This window comes from Megalopta genalis, chromosome 1 (genome assembly GCF_051020955.1).
Source record: "Megalopta genalis isolate 19385.01 chromosome 1, iyMegGena1_principal, whole genome shotgun sequence".
Taxonomy (NCBI): domain Eukaryota; kingdom Metazoa; phylum Arthropoda; class Insecta; order Hymenoptera; family Halictidae; genus Megalopta; species Megalopta genalis.
Window position 1 is genome coordinate 32,034,102 of NC_135013.1, and position 13,094 is coordinate 32,047,195.

The 13,094-nt window shown below is 42.3% G+C and overlaps 1 protein-coding gene across 1 annotated transcript in view; it reads left to right on the plus strand.

Annotated features, from left to right (window-relative positions):
- The first annotated feature begins 1,741 nt into the window (after positions 1 to 1,741).
- LOC117217970 (uncharacterized) overlaps positions 1,742 to 13,094 on the plus strand; it is a 79,107-nt gene continuing 67,754 nt past the window's right edge. Inside the window, exon 1 of the mRNA XM_033465919.2 lies at positions 1,742 to 2,082. Within this exon, the coding sequence (XP_033321810.2) occupies positions 2,040 to 2,082 (43 nt within the window). The 5' untranslated portion in view covers positions 1,742 to 2,039. The remainder of the gene's footprint in view (positions 2,083 to 13,094) is intronic.

A 13,094-nucleotide genomic window follows, 5' to 3' on the forward strand; every position in this document is an offset into this window, starting at 1 on the left:
ATGCTCGTGTAGTCTGTTCGATTGTGTAGACCGGTTCAGAAGAACGAGAAACATTCGTCGCACGATGCCTTACGGTTTTCCGTGAGAAAAATTCCCGAAGATTTGCCCGGGCATTTCAACATTTCGACATTTCAACATGTCTCGCATTTGACACATCCGAGAATTACGATTTCATTTTTACATTGTAATTTTGTATTCGAATTTTATAGTCTAATAATTATATTCTAATTTTATATTTCAATTTTATATTCTAATTTTATAATCTAATAATTGCATTCTAATGTTATATTCGAAGGTCCGTTAAGTCTATCTATCATCTGCCGTTCGTCTATCCGAATATCGCAAGGCGGTCTGGGATGTCGCTTTACTCGGCTGAAATTATTTTGTAATTAATGCTAAAAATTTGGTGATTGTAGTTAAAAAGTTATTGAAATTTTATTCGATTAAAGATACAAATTTTTATGATTTCATGATTTACTGCAGATCGTTGAACACGTTTCGTCATTGGCTAGAACATTATCGAGTCAAAAATGTATGTTATGCTTAAAAAATCGAGGTGATCGGCTATTATTATAAGAAGCTTTAGAGAGAGAGAGAGAGAGAGAGAGAGAGAGAGAGAGAGAGAAGCTCTTATATGAAGCTTTAGAAGCTCTTTTTTTGGTAGCTTTTATATTCTAATTTCATATTCTTTTTTTCTCATTTTTACATTGTAATTTTATATCCTAATTTTATAGTCTAATAATTATATTCTAATTTTATATTTCAATTTTATATTCTAATCTTATAATCTAATAATTATATTCTAATGTTATATTCTAATTTTATAATCTGAAATTATATTCCATTTTTATAATCTAATAATTATATTCTAATGTTATATTCTAATTATATAATCTAATAATTATATTCCAATTTTATATTCTAATTGTATAATCTAATAATTATATTCTAATGTTATATTCAAATTATGTAATCTGATAATTATATATTCCAATTTTATATTCTAATTTTATAATCTAATAATTATATTCTAATGTTATATTCTAATTTTATAATCTGAAATTATATTCCATTTTTATAATTTAATAATTATATTCTAATGTTATATTCTAATTATATAATCTGATAATTATATTCCAATTTTATATTCTAATTGTATAATCTAATAATTATATTCTAATGTTATATTCAAATTATGTAATCTGATAATTATATTCCAATTTTATATTCTAATTTTATAATCTAGTAAATTTATAATTAGTAATTTAGTAATTTAATAAAACTAATAAAACTAATCTAGTAATTTTATCATCTACTATATCCCAATATCATATTCTAATTTTATAACCTAGTAATTACATTCCAATTCTATATTCTAATTTTATAATCTAACAATTATATTCCAATTTTATATTCTCACTTCTCTACGCGGAGAAACACTCTCTTGCCGAATCATTGAAAAACATCTCGCAAATATCCTGCTACAAAATGCTGACAAATACGCCGTTAGAACAACCAAAGTTCGATCATTGAAACACTTTGATCGAGCAGAGTGCTCCGGGTGTGCTCGCGTTTCGAGAGTTCGCGCGAGTGTGTCGAAGACGCGGGAACGGTCGCGACGGCCGCGTGTTCGACTGGCCACGATTCTCTCTGTTCCCTCCTGTGTACAGCCGAGACAAGTGGGGATAAGTGGGAACGCGGCAGGACCGTACGAATCCGGCCAAGATAGTAGTAACGTGTGTAGTAAAAGCCGGAGTAAGAGGCGGCCAGGCGATCAGACAGAGTCCACGGGCCGCAGACGTCGGACGGGGCACGATCACGTAAATACGCCGATGTGAACCAACAACGTTCGGCATCTCGAGCTTCTTCGATCGAGCACCGAGGACGCATTTATCCGGGTCGCACACGGTGATCGAGGCTGCACCGCGGACGGTGATCCTTAACGAGCAGCTTCCTCTCGTCTCGTCCTGCGATCGCCGACGGAAATCGATCGGCTCGTCGTCCAACACACGTGCACGCGTACCTCACGGGAGAAGAGCATGCCGTTCTTCAAGAAGCTCCGGAGATTCTCCAGACACAAGAGTGAGTCCTTTTACGTTTTTATCCCGTCCTCGTTATCGCACGGCGCTCCGGCGTGTCTCCCCGTGGCTTTTCAACGTATAAGACTCTCTTGCGAGAGTCGATTTTATTTTGGACACCGAGGTGACCGCGACGCGCTCGCGAACTTTCCTCGAACGGATCCGGTGAGCGAAACTTTTTCATATTTTTAGCCGACATTTTGCCCCGTTTTCAAATCCATGCCCTCTTTTATCCTCGACAAATACGGAAAGCAGACGCGAAGTTCTACGATGGTGCGCGAGATTTTGAGGAGGTCGCGTATGTTCGACGTTCGTCGAATCTTCGATCGGCAGAATGCTGGAAACGGGGTGATTTTTTTTCGAAGGATCTGCTCTTGGGATGTTCTTCGAACTTTTCAGGAGAATTTGGATCGTATTCGAGGTACTCGCGGATGTTTTTGTCAACAAAGATATAGCGAGATGTGCGTGATTATAGACTCGAAGTGATTGTTACATTGTTATCGATGTATTTGGACGAAAATTTAACAAGATATCGCATTTGTATGTTTATATTTTCTATTATTTCTGGCAGAGAGGTATAAAAATACGATGTTCTGCTACGTTTTTGTTTATACGTCGCTAAAAATTTAGCAGTTACTTTGCGTCTATAATTATTTATATCACTGTATCTGCTATAAACGGATGAAACGGACGAGCATTTGGTTGCAGCGCTTCTTCTCCAGAGATAGAAATCGGCGTAGTTCCCGCGAGTCTTTGCCTTTTATCGGAAAGCAAAGTTAATTAACCCTTTGACATACCGTTTCCTTCGCAGTTACTGCGATTAGAAATTTTTCGATTGCGATCGTTTCTTAGAAGGGAAAGAAAATCTATGCTTATCGCGTGTCTAAATTTACTCGAATACTTAAACATCGTTGACAAGAGATTATAATTTGTCTCCAATTTTAACACTACGCCGTCCGCAAATCTTAGATACGATTGTTTTGTTTGACGCCGGCATAATAGCTTGGAGATTTTAGATTTTGAAAAAAATTTCGAAGATGGCGGTAATATAAATTCCTAAAATTAAGATATGTCATCCAAGAATTTTCGTACTTAATTCTTAGTTAAATAAGCACAATGCTTATTAAGCTTAAGAAATATAGTTCAAATGTTATTTCAGCTTTTTAAAATGGCACCAAAATGGTACCATCGGCATACAACAGATAGTTTTTGCATGGCACCAGCGAGATGCCACCGGACGGCATAGCGTTAATATATAATTTCAATCCACAAATTAATATAAAATTCGAATCTACACTCGATAAATTATCGCTAGAAATTTATCAAGATCAACAACGTCCCTAATCCATATTTGAGACTCGACGTACGAACACCAACGAAGCGGCCAGAATTCGGACGAAATTCTCGATTTCGCCTGTAAACGCCATCGGGCTCGTCGACGATTGTAAACGAACGTTCGGATGCACGGAGCGTTCCGAATCGCCGCGGAAAGTTTAATGTTGCGCGATGGGCGATCGCGGAAATCGCCCCGAAGGGCAAGAACCACGAATCCCCGACTTCCCGATCCTCCGATTCGAGTCCCGGGATACCGTCGTTCGCGCGTCGCCGTAAACCTAACACCCCGAAAACGGCTCGCGCCGGGGTGATTTCCATTTAACGAGCAGTTTGCGAAAGTCCGGAGGGCGGCGGCGGGAAAATCCTGTCTGCCGGGGCTGAAAAAGCCGGGCAACGGGGGAAAAAGATTTCCCCGGCCGTGTCCTCGAAGTTCGAACCGCCTCGTCTCGAGAGTAATTACATTTTCGTAAGATAGCGCGACGCTTCTCGTTCGAGTTCGCGCGTAATGGAATTCCAACGCCGAGAGTTCCGAGTCCTCCGGGGACTCGGTTGAACTTGCGCTCCGGATGTCTCGACTTCGATTCCGGGACCAGGCCCGGCTTCTTAACGTAGTTCCGAACTAGTCGCGACGCGTCGCGTTCCCCGTTTCTACCCCGGAAAACGGAGCGAAACGACGACGCCCTCGTCGTGCTCGTTAAGTACTCGCTGGAAAAAAAGGACCGGGTCCGACGACTTTCGAATTCGACGCGGCTGGCACGTCGAAAACCGGGCGACCCTTGCGATTTTTTCGTCGGAATTCCACGTAACGGAGCTTCCTGAATTTTTTAGGATAGCTCACGGCATGCGTGGAGCATGTGTAAACTTTTTCTTTTAGAAATACGCGTCCGATGGACAAAATATTATTCGGCGAAGGTAAACCTCGCTTTTCTGCGAATAGACGCGCACTTTTGCGATTTTCGGTTTCCGAATCTGCAAAGCAATGCTCTTCGAGACTTCTAGGGTAATTTCCGTCCTATTTAGGGTAAACGCAGGATTTTTTTCGTTACGAAATACGTGGTAGAAGTGTCTGGAACACCCTGTGCATGTGAAGCTGCAAAGATGGATTTTCTGCGAACAGACCGGCATCTTCGCGATTTTTTCTTCAAGTATCTGTGAAGCGATGCTGTTTCAAATTTTTAGGACAACTAATATCATGTCTGAGCCACGCACAGGAATTTTATTATCGAGAAATATCGCACCGTAATATCAATAACATTTTAAAAATGCATAATGCCGCGATAAGAGTTGCATTTTCTGCGAATGGACGCGCGTCTTCGCGATTGTTTCTTCGCCGAATTATGCGGCGGGTCTTTTCGAAACTTTCAAGATAACTTATGCCATGTTTAGAGTATACTTAGGATTTTTTTCGTTGCGAAATACGCGATAGAAATGCCAGTGACAACAAGCTGCGACGATGAACGGATGACGCAGTCGCTGGAATCACAGTTTGCGATTACAATACGGTGAAACCTCGATTATCGGAGTTCCTACTAATTTTTATCGCAGATTATTTTGCGCATCCGTTGCTTCGGATCGAGCATCCGAGAATTCGAATATCGATGATCCAACTTGATCCGCCGAAGCGACGATAATCGAAGCGCGAGCAGCGCGATTTCGCGCGAAAATTTCGACGCCTCGAAGAAAGCAGGAAATTGTCGTACAATGAAACCTCGATTATCCAGGTTCCTACTAATTTTTATCGCAGATTATTTTGCGCATCCGTTGCTTCGGATCGAGCATCCGAGAATTCGAATATCGATGATCCAACTTGATCCGCCGAAGCGACGATAATCGAAGCGCGAGCAGCGCGATTTCGCGCGAGAATTTCGGCGCCTCGAAGAAAGCAGGAAATCGTCGTACAATGAAACCTCGATTATCCAGGTTCCTACTAATTTTTATCGCAGATTATTTTGCGCATCCGTTGCTTCGGATCGAGCATCCGAGAATTCGAATATCGATGATCCAACTTGATCCGCCGAAGCGACGATAATCGAAGCGCGAGCAGCGCGATTTCGCGCGAGAATTTCGGCGCCTCGAAGAAAGCAGGAAATCGTCGTACAATGAAACCTCGATTATCCAGGTTCCTACTAATTTTTATCGCAGATTATTTTGCGCATCCATTGCTTCGGATCGAGCATCCGAGAATTCGGATATCGGTGATCCAACTTGACCTGACGAAGCGACGATAATCGAAGCGCGAGCAGCGCGATTTCGCGCGAGAATTTCGGCGCCTCGAAGAAAGCAGGAAATCGTCGTAAAAATCGGCTGGCTCGCGAAGTGAAAACGTTGCGTCAGATAAACCGCATCCGCGTCCGCGGGACCGTTTCGCGTCGGATCATCGACGCCCGAGCGGAAAACAGTGGTCAGCGATCGCTGGTGAAAGGAGATCCGGATCAAACTATAATTAAGAAGCGTTACGCGTGCCTGCTGGAGAAAAAAGGCGCGTGCGGCCGATGTTAAAGGAATTAATGCGTGCCCGAGCACGTCGTTTACGTAACGGAACGCGATAGAGCGACGCGACGGAGATCGCGGGTACTCGCTAAATAATGGATTATGCGATAACAGTTTAATCGCCGTCGCGGGACGAAAGGTCGCGCCGTGTCGCGGACTCGGCCAGCCGCGATCGATTCGTGCGCAGAAATCGCTCGACACCATCGAAATTGTTCCCGTCCCGTGCACTGCGATCGAGAAGATCGAGCCGACTACACACATTCGGCAAACATGGTCCGGCGAGCCATTGCAACCATTCGTTGCAACTGCAATTCGACGGAGACCATTCACGGTCTGCAGCGCGAACGTATCGACCAAGTCGAACGCGTCGATTGTACGTCGCGTTCGAGAACACTTCGGGAATATTTTCTGCCGCCTTTGAATTTTCATTATTTTCATTTATTCGTAAACGGAAAGACGCATTAGGTTGCATAGATTATTGAACGAGCGTGGAAGTTATAATGATATGCGAAATGCACTTAACGCTAGATTTGCGGAGCACAAAAACAGCTGTTTTATATTATAGTTCGTACAAGTAACGATAAGAGATTTATTCCGATTTTGGGCAAGCGTTATTGGAACATTTGCCGTAAGTAACGTATAGATTGAATCGATAATAATGTATCTTTTCGATATGAATAATCGTAAATTAAATAATTAAATCTTCTCGAAAGTTAGCATCCATATGTTTAAACGTGTTAATACGTGTTAAAACGCAAACCCTTAAATATATCGACTTCAAAACAAAGTGACTTATGCCACTTTCAAAATAAACGTCTAAATTATTTAATTAATTAATTAACCCGTCATTTTGACGAGTTCCGTAAATCTAGTGTTAAAGAAACGCGTAATACAGTAATGTCTCTCTAATTGACGCCCAGATTGCGCACAAAAATTGACAATTTGGGAAGAGGAGATACGATTATTCGAGCCTTGCGGTTTATTTTTATAGTTATAAATCGTCCACAATTATAAAAACGTAGCCGCGTGGCTCGAACAATCGTATCTCCTCTTCCCAAATTATTCATTTTAGTGGACAATCTGAGCGTCAGTAAGGGAGACATTACTGTAGGTCGTTTACTTGACGTTTATTTATCGCGATTTGCAGTAAAGTCTCCATAATTGACGCTCAGATTACGCACAAAAATGAACAATTCGAGACGTCGAGTTTCTATAATTACTAACAATCGGTAACTATAAAAAGTAACCGCGAGGCTCGAACGATCGTATCTCGTTTTCCCAAATTGTCCATTTTCGTGCGCAAGCTGAAGGAAAATTAAGGAGAATTTTCTGTGTATCGGGTCTTGAAGTGCCACAGCGAGACTTAAAGCAGACGGGGCGGAATGTGCGTGGAGCGTAAAAGATCTTATTGGCGCGTAAAAATCAATAGCACGTGAAAGATTAGTTCGGCCATTCGAGACCTCGAAAAGAAATAATAAATCGGCAGTCGCCGTTTTGAAATAGCGATCGTGTTCACGGTTTATCTGGGAACTACAACTCGGCGCTATCATTTTCGTCGCAGCTCGACAATCGTCGTCTTTATTCCCGACGGCTTGTTATTAGGGAAAGCGTATTCGCGTTCGTCGTAGATCGTCGCGTTAACTTTAACGCTCGAACATTGAATTTAAACTTGATTGCCGTATTTTAACGAGTCTAGCTCGTAACGGAGATTTCTAGCGATATCCTGTTAAGCACGAATGTTATTCCGTTCTTTCGAGTTGGAATAAAATTCTGTTTCTTCGTAGAGGAATTTCAAGGAAGAAGAAGAAATTCTAAGGAAAATTAGGGACAGTTTACTACATTGCGGAGGAAAGAACAGAATTTTATTCTAACTCGAAAGAACGGAATAACATTCTGTTCTTTTCTCCGCGATATAGTAAATTCTCCCTAATTTTCCTTCAGCTTGTAAACGAAAGTGGACAATTTGGAAGGAGGAGATACAATTTATTGTTAGACGACGATTGTCAACAATTATAAAAATGCAGGGCTCGAATAATCGTATTATCTCCTCCATTTTTGTTTACGAGCTCAGAGAAAATTCGGGAGAATTTGTTGCATTTAAGTATCCAAGGAAATGCGGGCGCACAATAAATAGAAATTCTCTTCTTCTTCTGTGAAATTATTATAATGTACAAGCTTCTAATAATCAAAACTGGACAATTTGGAAAGAGGAGATACAATTATCGATAATCGCCGATTGTCAACAATTATGAAAACGAGCTGCAAGGCTCGAATAATCGCACCTTCTCTTCCAAAATTGTCCACTTTTTTTTACAAGCTCAAGGAAAATTAGGGACAATTTTCTGCATTTAAGCATCCAAGGAAACGCGCGCTCACAATAAACACAAATTCTCTTCTTCTTCTGTGAAATTATTATACTATAGCAGCTTCTAATAATCAAAACTGGACAATTTGGAAAGAGGAGATACAATTATCGATAATCGCCGATTGTCAACAATTACGAAAACGAGCTGCAAGGCTCGAATAATCGCACCTTCTCTTCCAAAATTGTCCACTTTTTTTTACAAGCTCAAGGAAAATTAGCCCACAATAATCACAAATTCTCTTCTCCTTCTGTGGAAATGACTATAACGGAGGAAGCTTCTAATGATCGTAACCGGGAAGAAAATAGTACGGCGAGGGGTTAAGACAACATTTACGTTTCCTAGACGCCGTTCGGAACGTTCGCCGCGCAGTCGCGTCGAACCGAAACCGAAGTAACCACCCACGTTTCCAGACGCTGGATCGGAATGTAAATCGGTTCCGTGGCCGTGGATCTTTGGAAAATTCTGCCCGCGAGAAGCGATATTTCACCTCTGAAAACTTTTAATTGTAGGCGGATACTGCTCTCTCTCTCTCTCTCTCTCTCTCTCTTTCCGCGCGCGGGGCACCGCCGATCTGTTCCGCTGAAATAGAGATTCCGTTATTGATTTATGAAAATATCGCGCGCGGGAACGGCGGCAAGGAAAGCCGGGAAACCGGGCTCCTCGGAGAGTATCTTTGGTCCTTTATCCCTGGGCGTGGGAGGCGTGGCTCCCCGAGATAAAACGACCGACGAACCTGCGCCTCGGTTACTATGAAACGTCTGTGTACACCGTTCCGAAGAAGGCTCCTTTTTTTTTCTCTTCCGGCGACCGCGGCATCGATTTATACGACTTTCCCCGCCATATTTTTTCGGGGAACAAACACCACCTCCTCCGCCGTAGAAATTTATTCGGCTATTCCTCGTCGACCAGAACGTAGGGTGCTGGAGAAAGAGGGATGGGGGGGGGGATTTCAGTCGACCGCCGCCGGCGCGAATCCGCGGGATTACGCTCGCCGTGGACGGTTTATCGGGCCGGTTTTCTTGCGCCGGTCGGATAAATCGGTGGTTAATGTTTCATTTTTCGGGCTCGTTCGCGCGGCGGAATCGCGTTCGCGGAATCGCGGGCGGAAATCGGTCGGCGGCGCGGCGTGGAGCGCGCGCTCGCTCGCTCGCGACGCATTTTACCAGCGTATCGCTATTCCGCAGATATTTATAGGCCCCGTACTCTTCCGGGACGATAACAGTCTATTCCGAGATCCGAAAGAGTGCTGGTTCGCGCACTTTGTATCGGTGTCACGGCGTTATGCAATTTATTTCGATGATTCGTATGCCACCGCCGGCCCCGATCCGATTGATCTTTGCTCGGCAGATTCGCGTCCGGCTTGCTTAATTCTACGACTCCGTTATCCGAACTCGCTAACGGCCCCCGCCTTCGAATCCTCCCGCACACGCGGACTAAGCTAATTGCTTGTTCATTCTTCTTCGCTCGATCCCTTTTCTCGTTTGTTTATTTGTTCGCCGAACTCGCGCGGCAAGTTAGTTGCCCGTTAATTATTACGTCGAGAAACACGGCGGCTTGGAACGGTTAAATCGAGAAACGAGATAACCGCGGCTCCTCTTAAATTGTTATGATAATTCTGCGCGGACTATGATAACGTTGCGAAATTATGCTAAGCAATGCGCCTTAATACTACTTGATTTACGGAGCAGAAAACACAGATGCTTTGTATTAGCTTATGAAAGCGATGATAAGACATTTATTCCGATTTTTAACTAGCGTTCTTGTAACATAAGTTAAGTAAGTAACATAGAAATTGAATAGATAAGTCGTAAACGTATCTTTACGATATGAATAATCGTGAATTCAAAAATTAGTGTCATTTTGACGGGTTCCGTAAATCCAATGTTAAACACTGCTTGAAAAAGTGCGGTGGCTGATTAAATATGCCGATGAACAGTGTGCGCTATTTATGTTAACAAAATTCTTTTCGCTCTAATTCGTGAATTTTCGAAGTGGACCTACCGGACATATTTTTTAAACCGATACGAACTGTCGCGTGACTGCGAACAGTCTTGCGCAAGTTGTACCAAAAAATGTAAATCGCAGATGTGGCCGACAAGGGGACGCCGACAAGTCGAAGATTCGAAAACAATAAGGGCAGCGGTCTACCGTTCATGTTGTAACGCGCTTTATGATTTATACGTGCAGTAAATTCACCTGAATTTTCCGTCAGTTTGTAGACAAAAATGCACAATTTCGGAAGAGATAAGAGGAGATGCGATTATTCGAGCCTCCGAACTGCCCGCTTTCGTTTACAAGCTGAAGGAAAATTCGGCAGAATTTACTGTACATGTATTATGCTTGCGATCTCTTTCGGTGAACACTGTCCACGATAAACTCGCGCGCGAAGTTGGTCGTTCAGATTGAAAGTGTCCAGTTACAGAAGCAAATAATGATAATAATAATAATAATAATAATAATAATAATAATAATAATAATAATTAATACGAGCAAAGATGTAAATAACAGATCTGTTTGAAATCGATCGCGTTTCTTCCCTAAAAATGAATTAGCCGACACAAAAGTCGAATAAATATTCGATTACGAACTTCTGAGCAATTTCCGTGCAATCTAATCAATCGAGTTTCACACGCGAACTGCGCGCACCCTTCCCAAACGCACGCAGGGACATATAATTCTGTCCCGGCACCAATTTCTTGGAGCCCGGGGCGACGCGGTGTTTAAAAACGACGATGCAATGCTACGTTTCCCTTATCGAGATTTTACGACGTCCCGTTTCTCCCGGTGTTTCGCGCCACCTACGTTCGCCCTATTACAGAAAACGAACAGCGCAGACCGGCGTAGAAGAATCGAGAATGTCGCCATGGGCGATGGAGAGACGCGTTTCGACGCTGGCTCGGTTTGTGCGTTGGGGTTGAGGTCGTCGATGGTGAAAGGGTCTGCGGCGTGGGGCGTTGGGAGGGTGGTACGGGGCCAGAGAATATCGCGGAAGGGCGGCTTCCGCGTCGGGAAAGCGAATTTAATTTACCGACGACACGTTCGCGGTGTCGAGTTGAAAATGCATGAACGGACGCCGTCGGCTGCCGCTTTTCAAGAGAAAGAAATTGGATCGGCGCGTGGCGATTGGCGATGCCAGTTCATCGCTTTCGGTCGCTTTCCGCGCGGCCCCCGCCGCCGCCGGAAACGAGAAGCGGCAACGGAGATTCCGCAGAGGGCAACGGGAACCGAAAAGTAAATCGAGCATACCCCGTGGGTCGATTTTCTTCGCGCCACGCTCAATTTCCGCCATTTTTCCCCGCTTAATTCCCTGCCCGACGATGAACAAGCGGCAGGTGAGACTGACTGCAGCAAATTTGCTCTAATTGATGCTCGGATTGCATACAAAAATGGATAATTTGAGAAGAGAAAGTACGATTATTCGAGCCTTGCACACCGTTCTTATAATTGTTGATAATCGGCATCTATGAAAACGAAGCCGCGAGGCTCGAATAATCGCATTATTCACCGAATTTCTGTCTCTATTTCATTCCACCGGTTCTACGCCTATGTGATTTATTGCTACGTCGATGCCAAGGGTAGACAGCACAAAATGGTCTGTTCGGGTGCGAGTCGCCGTGAGCGATCGTCGAGTCGTGTCACTTGGCCTCCGAATTGCTTTCGAATCGTGTCACGTGGCCTCCGAATTGCCTTTAAATTGTGTCACGTGGCTTCCGAATTGCCCTCGAATCGTGTCACGTATCCTGCGAATTGCCTTCGAATCGTGTCACGTGGCCTGCGAATTGCCTTCGAATAATGCCAAAAAATTAGAACTAAGAAAGTTAAGCCATCGTTTTTATTTTCGGACCCATAGTCGAACTGCGTTATTCGTGTGAAAAGTAAGAACAATTGAATTTGATTGTTTATTTACCACTTTTATTGCAATACTAGCGTAATAAACATTAGCGGAATTGCAGAATTGCCTTCGAATCGTGGCCAATTGAGACTCGAATAATCGTATCTCCTCTTCCCAAATTGTCCACTTTTGTCCACAATCTGAGCGTCTCAATTAGGGAGAATTTACTGTACTCGTCCGAGGGTCTCTTAATTTCTCGCGAAATTAGAGCACACAGTGTAACTGAAACTTGGGGTTTAGGGTTGCACTTGGCCGAGCTGTTCTTCCTTTCAAAATGCCCTAAATTATTGCATTCTCCACGAGACTCTGATATGGCAGTGGAGCCGGTTACAGTGGAGTGAATTACTGTGCCTTTGTTTCGCTTACGAGCATAATTAACTTCATATTTTTCAATTAAGTCGTATTAAATTTTTTTATTGAGAAGTAAACGATTTAACAGAATCAAATAAATTAATATGTATTATCCCTGATAAGTAAGTCAATCTTCCTTGATTTAGTTTTATTAAATCATATTTAATCTAATCTCTTATTTATTATTATTATATTTATATTATATTATATTATATTATATTATATTATATTATATTATATTATATTATATTATATTATATTATATTATATTATATTATATTATATTATATTATATTATATTATATTATATTATATTATATTATATTACATATTATTATTTTTGTATGTATATTGATTATTTTTAAGCTAAAGCTTGAAAACGGATTAGATGAAAGAGTTGCACTAATTTTATATATTATTACGTTTCACGGATCTCTTAGATTATCCTCCGTTGTTCACAAATTAACCTTTTCGATAATTTAACTTCGAATCGTGATAACACAGAATGATCGAAAAAGAAACGAATATCGTATTCGCATCTAATGAATCATGCGCGTCGTCGCGAGTCCGACTCGTTATTGT